This window comes from Chenopodium album, chromosome 6 (assembly GCF_948465745.1).
Source record: "Chenopodium album chromosome 6, dcCheAlbu1.1, whole genome shotgun sequence".
NCBI lineage: Eukaryota > Viridiplantae > Streptophyta > Magnoliopsida > Caryophyllales > Amaranthaceae > Chenopodium > Chenopodium album.
In genome coordinates, this window is record NC_137839.1 from 36,915,753 (window position 1) to 36,924,174 (window position 8,422).

Consider the following 8,422-nt stretch of genomic DNA (forward strand, 5'->3'; position numbering starts at 1 on the left):
AAGTAGAACCTAAACCTGAGTCACCTGAACCAATGGAAGAGTCAAATGATTCTAATTTCGATCCTTCAAGCTACAAACAATCCACCGACAAAAGGGACAACGTTTGAAAGGATTAGATCTTATAACTTTCCTCGACACGAATTCATAGTCTTTATGTTAAATTATTTTTTATTTCAGTTTTAACGCAATAAGTGGCATGACCACATAAGTTCGTGGAACACAATTTTTATTTTAGTACTTTCAGTCTATTTTAATTAATAAGACCTTATTTATTTCTTTGATAATTTTTTTTTAAAATAAATTCATTCGTTTTCGAAATCTCCCATTTCACACCACTATTCCAATAATCACCATTCCAAGCAACTTATCTCCAACAAACATTTATAAGCTGTGAACGTCGATGGGAATTATTTTTGTTTTATATATGTGATGCTTTATTAAATGCATGGTTGGTTAGAAATCAATAATTATTTGATAAAGCTACACATTAAGGGAATTCTTAGCTATCGCTATCCCAAATTGTTAGCTTCAAATTCTACTGTAAATGTTTAAGGGTCGTTAGGTAATAGACGAGTGTACGTCATGAGAGCTAAACCTAGCCATTTCTAATATAAATCCTTGTCCTATATTCAGGAGAAACAAAATGGCAGGGGGAAGAAGTTTAGGTAGTGGTGGAAACGATTTGAATGAAGTAGTGAGGCAATTAGCAGCAGTTGCCCAACAATTGGCAAGAAACTCAATTGGTAATGGGGATGCTCAAGGGGAGCTCTTTAAAAAGGTGGCACAAAGCAAGCCACCAACCTATCAAGGCGAGCCAGACCCTATTATATTGGAAAACTGGTTAAGGGAATTTGAGAAACTATTTGGAGCTGTGGGATGCCCTGAAAACTCAAAAGTAAGTTGTGCTACTTACTACCTGAGGGGTGAAGCTGACCTTTGGTGGCAACAAAACGAGGCTACCATTAGAGCATTACATGGGTTCAACTGGACCAAATTCCAAGAGAAAGTGAGAGACAAGTTTTATCCTAACTTTTTGCAAAAGCAGAAGGCTGAGGAATTTTCAAACCTTAGGATGGACAAGATGATAGTTACGGAATACTACACTAAGTTTATTGAATTATCCCGTTTTGCTGAAGGGTCTGTCTCTACGGAGAAAGCAAAAGCTAGAAAGTTTGAGAGTGGGTTAACTACTGATTTGCAGTTATAGCTGTGCGGGCAGGTATTTGAGAACCTGGATGAAGTATATGGAAGGACCGCACACCTTTATGCTCTGGAAGAAAAGAAGAAGAAAGAGTTAGCCGAAATAGAAGGAAGAGATATGAGGAAAGAAGTGGGGCAAGTTTCTGGAAACCAACAGCAAAACCAGAACGGTTTTAAGAAGCAGAAGTACCACCATAACAATAACTTCCGCAACAATAACAACTTCCATGGTAATAACCGTCAAGGGAACCGTAACAACAATGGAGGGGCTAGAAACAATAACCAGGGAAATTACAGGAATGGAAGAATTTATTTTTGCAAGAGGTGCAAGAATAACCACCCTGGAAAGGATTGCGAGGGCAATTTGGTCACTTGTCGTGTTTATAATAAGCTCGGGCATAGAGAACATGAGTGTTTCTCAAAAATAGTAATGGGAACATGCAAAACAATAATAATTCAGGGGGAAACCAGAGGAATTTCCAACAGAACAACAACAACTTTGCTGGGAGCAAGGGAGTGCAACAGAATGGGGCAAGGAACAGTAACACCAGTAGTGGGAATAGCCAACAGAAGAGTGGAACTACAGGGAAACTGAATGTTCTGAGTAAGCATGAGGCGGATGCCACGAAAGATGTTATCACTAGTACTTTTTCTATTAACTCTATTCCTGTTAAAGTATTGTTTGATTCTGGTGCAACTTTTTATTTTATTTCTAATGTTGTTGTTTCAAAACTTAAAGACTGTTTAAAGACAGTAGAGGTAGTAGATTTACCCATAACCATTCCGACAGGTGGGGTAGTGAATTGTACCAAAAATTTTAGAAATGTGCCTTTAGAAATAGAAGGAAAGATATTTCCATCTAAACTCATTGAGTTTGGGCTGAGCGACTTTGACCTTATTTTGGGGATGGACTGGCTGAGTAAGTATAATGCTGAGATTAGTTGTAGATCACAGAAAGTGAAGATGATCACAAGTGGAAATGAATCAGTGACTTACTGGATGAATGGTAAAACCAAGTGCCCAAGGGTAATATCAGTGCTAAAATTAGCAAAGTACATGAAGAAGGGACATCCAGTATATTTCTGTAGTGTTAGGGATATGAACCATGAACAAGTGACAAATCTAGAAAATATAGAAGTGGTCAACGAATTCCTGGATGTATTTCCGGAGGAGATCCCTGGGATGCCACCTAAGAGGGCAATCGACTTTACCATAGATTTAGTTCCCGGAACAGCCCCAATATCCAAGGCACCATATCGAATGGCACCTGCAGAAATGAGTGAATTAAAGGATAAGTTACAAGATCTATTGGACAAAGGGTACATTAGACCAAGTGCTTCTCCTTGGGGAGCACCATTTCTGTTTGTGAAAAAGAAGGATGGAAGTATGAGGTTGTGCATTGACTACAGGGAACTAAATAAAGTAACCATAAAGAATAAGTATCCCTTACCAAGAATCGATGATCTGTTTGACCAGCTAAAGGGTGCCATAGTGTTTTTAAAGATGGACTTGAGATCTGGGTATCACCAATTGAGGATTGCCGACGAAGACATTCCAAAAACCGCATTTAGGACAAGATATGGACATTACGAATTTACAGTCATGCCTTTTGGATTGACCAATGCCCCAGCAATCTTTATGGATTTGATGAATAGGGTATTTCATCAATTTATGGATAAGTTTATAGTTGTGTTCATAGATGACATACTGGTGTACTCGAAGAGTAAGGAAGAGCACGCAGAACACCTAAGGGAAATTCTGCAAACACTAAGAGAAAACCACCTCTACGCAAAATTCTTTAAATGTGAGTTTTGGTTGGAAAAGGTAGCCTTCTTGGGACATTACGTGTCCAAAGACGGAGTAGAGGTAGATCCAACCAAAATAGAAGCAGTTAAGGGATGGCCTACACCCAAGACAGTATCTGACGTGAGAAGTTTCTTAGGTTTAGCAGGGTATTATAGGCGTTTTGTTAAGGATTTTTCCAAAATTGCTAAACCCATGACCACCTTGATGAAGAAGGACAAGAAGTTTGAGTGGGACGATAAATGTGAAGAAGCGTTCCAACTCTTGAAACAAAAACTAATCACAGCACCAGTACTTACACTCCCGGATGATAGTGGACTATATGATGTGTACAGCGACGCATCCAAGAATGGCTTACGGTGTGTGCTTATGCAAAATGGGAAGGTGATTACATATGCATCGAGACAGTTAAAGAAATATGAAGTAAACTATCCCACCCATGATTTGGAATTAGCTACAATCATTTTTGCGCTAAAAATTTGGCGCCAGTATTTGTATGGGGTGAAATGTAGAATTTACACGGATCACAAAAGCTTAAAATACATTTTCACCCAAAAGGACTTAAACTCCCGTCAGCGAAGATGGTTAGAGTATACGATAGATTATGATTTAGACATACAATACCACGAAGGGAAAGCGAATGTGGTTGCGGACGCTCTAAGTCGTAAGACTAGTCATGGAATCAACTCGTTGGTAGTGGCTAATGAACTATGTAGAGAAATGATGAAATTGAATCTAGAGGTCGTAGAATGGGGAGTACCAGCGGGTATTCTTGCGAATCTAAGCATCCAACCAACTATATTTGACGAGATTCGAGTCAACCAAGAGGGGGATGTAAAGTTGGATAGGATTCGCGAGAAAATTAAGCAGGGAAGGACTACAGATTTCAAGATTCACGAAGATGGGAGTTTGAGGTACAAAGATAGATGGTGCGTATCACAGAAATGTGAGGAGGTGAAGAGAAAGTTGATGGAGGAAGGCCACGATACACCCTAATCTGTACACCCGGTAGGAGACAAGCTATATAAGTATTTGAAGAAGATGTTTTGATGGCCTAGAATGAAAAATAAGGTTGCTGAGTTTGTAGCAAAGTGTTCAACATGTCAAAAGGTGAAGATAGAGCTCAGGAGGCCTCAAGGGACGGTGCAGTCACAAGAAATTCCATGATGGAAGTGGGATTGCATTTCAATGGATTTCGTGACATGCTTACCTAAGTCAAGGAGTGGAAATGATACCATTTGGGTAGTGGTGGACAGACTTACAAAATCAGCAGTGTTTATACCAATGAAAGAAACTTGGAAGATGGAGCAACTTGCGAAAGCTTACATCAAACATGTGGTGAGGTTACATGGGGTTTTAAAAGATATTATATCTAACAGAGATTCCAGGTTTCTCTCAAAATTCTGGAAAAGTGTACAAGAAAATTTTGGTACAATACTTAAGATGAGTACGGCATTTCACCCTGCCACTGATGGACAAACTGAAAGAACCATTCAAACCTTGGAGGACATGTTGAAGGCTTGTGTAATAGACTTCCAGGGAAGTTGGGAAGATAGTTTGGATTTAATTGAATTTTCCTACAATAATAGTTACCACGCAAGCATAGGAATGGAACCATTTGAGGCTTTGTATGGGAGGAAACGTCGTAGTCCAATTTGTTGGAATGACATTAGTGAAACTATGATCCTAGGGCCTCAAATGATTGAAGACACGGTTAAACAAGGGAAATTCAAGCTAGAATTCAAGCAGCTCAAGATCGCCAAAAGAGCTATGCAGACTCGAAGCGAAGGGAAGAAGAGTTCGAAATTGGTGATAAAGTGTTGTTAAAGGTGTCACCAATGAAGGGGGTGATGAGATTTGGAAAGAAAGGAAAGCTCAGTCCAAAATACATTGGTCCATATGAAATACTGCAAAGAATAGGCAAGGTAGCTTATAGGTTAGCATTACCTATGGAGCTTAGTAAAGTACATGATGTATTTCATGTGTCCCAACTGCGAAGGTACATCCCTGATAAATCCCATGTGCTACAACCCGAAACCATTGAGTTAGATCAAAGCTTAACTTATGAAGAGAGACCTGTCAAGATTCTTGACAGTAAAGTGCGTAGTACACGCAATAAAGACGTTAACATTGTGAAAGTACTTTGGTCTAACCAAGAATATGAGGAAGCCACTTGGGATGCAGAAGATGAAATGAAAAAGAAATACCCAGAACTGTTTCAGGTATGTTGAGTTACGGGGGCGTAACTCGTTTTCTATAGGGGGGTGGAATGCGATAGAATTTCGCGCTTTTTCCCTATGTTTTACATATTTCTGGTGCTTTTTGCACAAATTCTGTTAAGTGTTTTAGGTATTAGTGCTCTCAAAGAGACACAAAGGAGTGATAAATGACAAAAAGTAAAGCAATACTATACACAACAAGGAAAAGTTTTGAGATTTGTTTCCCAAGTTTCGGGACGAAACTTGTTTTAAGGGGGGTAGACTGTAATACCCCGTATTTTTATACGTATTTTATTTAATATATATATTTTATACGTATTTTATTTAATATATATATATTTTATAAGGGTATTTAAATAATTCTAGCATTTTAATTATGATGTTTTAATTATTTATCCCATGTAAATTGGGAATATTTTACAAAAGGAAAGGTTGTTTAATTAATTAATTAATAGAAGTTGGGGTTTTATTTTAAGAAATTATGATTTTTAACAAGTTTTAGTAGGGAAGGGATTAGGAAAAACTAAAGGAGGAAAGTTTAGGGTCAAAGGGCTGATAGAGAAGGGGTATAAATATCCCTCTTATGAGGCAATTCAACGTTGCCCAGAGTGGAGAAAATCCAAGGTAAACTTCTCTCCCTTTTCTCTTTATTTTTCTTTTTCTTTTTCTTTTTTTTCTCTCTCCTTCCCTTCCCCTCTTGCCGCGCACAACCACCACCGGCAGCCACCACCACCACCGGTGGGCCACCGACCACCATCACCAGCCGGCAGCAGTGGCGACCACCGGCAGTGGCGCCGGCCTGGTGTCGGCAGCCACGTTTTTCGAAAAAAAAAAGGTTTTTCTTTTTAAAAATCAAATCTTTATTACCCAAAACTAATCTATGCTTTAGTCTAATTATAAATTATGAGTTTGGAGATTTAATTTTGATGTTTGGATATTGTAATTGTGTTAATTAATTTTCAGATTTGGGTTTTAATTAAAAAGCCCCAATTTTTGAAACCCTAGGTCTTGATTCATGATTTATTGAAGGATTATGATGTATTATAGGGTAGGCCTTTGTTTTAAAACTTAATTACAGCAAGTTTTAATTATAATAAAGTGCTGGAATTTTATGTAGAACACTTGATATTATATTTCTTGAAGAAATTTTAATTACCCATTAATTGGGACTTAATTTATGGTGTTTTAAATATAATTTCAGCTTATTCTAATTAAATTATAAAGGGTTTTAAAATAGTATATATTGCTGGAAATTTGTTTAGAGTGGATATTAATACTCTATTATGGATTTAATGTGTAGGAGACTTTGAATTAAGCAATATCTACTAGTCTTGGCAGTTTTAATAACGTACTCAAGGTACGTACGCATACTTAGCATATTTTGGTGATGTAGAATCATGCTAGGTTTGATTTCAATTAATTACAAGTAGTATCATGCTAAGGTTTATGTATGGAATTGTTAATTTATGATGTTTGTAGTTGAATTGGGAAGCATGAATTATTTGTGATGGTTATAGATTGGAAGATTATATTTTGGGCATGTTGTGTTTGAACCACATTTTTATTTATGGCATGTTAGAAGGCATGATTAATTAAACTACATGTTTAATTATGTTTGGAATATTGAAAAGGAATTTTATTATGGTTTAAATAATTTTTATTGATGCTTGAAGCACTAGGAAGGAGCTATATAAGTATCTATGTACACAAGGAATAATTTGTATGTTGGTGCCTTTGTGCACTTAAGGTGTTTTTAAAACCGAGGGATAGGATTTTTGGCGCATTATGCGTTTAAGGTGTCTTTGACACTGAGGTAGAATTAAAAAGGGTTCAACAATAAATAATATGTGGTCACTAATTATTCAAGAACTAAATTGGTATGTTTGTTTGGTTGAATAATTATTGTTGATTGACTTATTATGCTTTGAGAGTCATCACCAAGTCTAATAACATGTAAATAACGTAAAGTGAAAGAGATTACGATCCAAAACTCTTGGAATGTATATACCTTGAGTATAAACAATGGGGGGAGTTATGGGGTTTAATATTTAACCAGAATTTCTAATGGAGTACAGGACGCTGTATATTCCTTTTTTTTTTATTTATTATTATGCGCAGGAATTCCGCCACCTTTGAGTGGTTTTGTCGCTGGCACGGTTAGCTCCCGTGTCAGTTAACCTCAAATTTATTTGGGGGAGGTTAGGAGGTGGAAACCCGTTCGATGCGTAATCAATGAAAAATGAATTAATTAGTGTCTAGTAATTGTGTTTTTTTTATTGGTATGTGTGGTTGTGAACAGTTGATAGGTGAAAGCATGTTAGTGTGGCTAATTTATGCTTATGTACTCAGCTTTGCTGATTGTGTGTGTTTGTGTATTTGGCCATGTCTTTATCTTGGCCCTATGATGACTCATTTTTAATGGAGAGTAGTGGAAACAAGTAGAGATAAACTTTTCAAGTATTGAAGCATGATCATGATGGGGCATGAGAGAAGAGTGAATCCTACTAATTTTCATTAGGTTACAAGGTGTTTTATGCTTTATTTATTTATGATATATTTTGTGTGGACTAACACAAAGGTTTGGTTTTGGGAACGGTTTTTGAATAAGGCCTTCAATGGTTCCAAGTTGTAGTTTGATTTTATTTGACTTGTTCGTTTGGTTTTAAACTTTATTTTCGTTTGGTTGACTTTGGGTTGACTTGTTTAATCGGTTTTAATTTTGAGTCTTCCGCTGTGTATCTTTGATATTTGCCTTAGGCGTTTTCACGGTGGCGGTAATGTCTTAGTTATTCCGAAATCGTATTTTTAAAAGAGTAGAATGGGTATTTAAAGGGAAGGAATTTCTAGGGTGTTACACATATTTTTTGTGGACGATTAATGACCATTAGAGATTAGTGTGTAGTATGATTTATAGCACCGTTTCTTGTGCTATGAGGATATAAATCATTTGCACAAGTTTTGGTTTAGAACCATACCGGATCGACCTATGAGAATACTTTAAGAGATTTAAAAATCGTCATAAGTATTTTTCTCATTATTACTATCGGAACTCTTTTCCTTGACCACGAGTAGTGGTAGGTCTCTTGTTTGAGTACTAGTCCGCTTTGGTATCCGCCAAACGTCTGCCGTAATTGGGGATTATAACGACAGATATCGGGCGGCTAGGTCCTCTTAGTAAGAGAAGCTACATTACAAGACTG

At 37.1% G+C, this 8,422-nt stretch overlaps 1 protein-coding gene across 1 annotated transcript; it reads left to right on the forward strand.

Moving 5' to 3' along the window:
* Window positions 1-643: 643 nt before the first annotated feature.
* LOC145636893 (uncharacterized) lies at window positions 644-1,207 on the forward strand. Its single transcript, XM_081688430.1, has one exon. It carries the CDS (start codon window positions 644-646, stop codon window positions 1,205-1,207), a length of 564 nt encoding a protein of 187 aa, XP_081544556.1.
* Window positions 1,208-8,422: the final 7,215 nt, after the last annotated feature.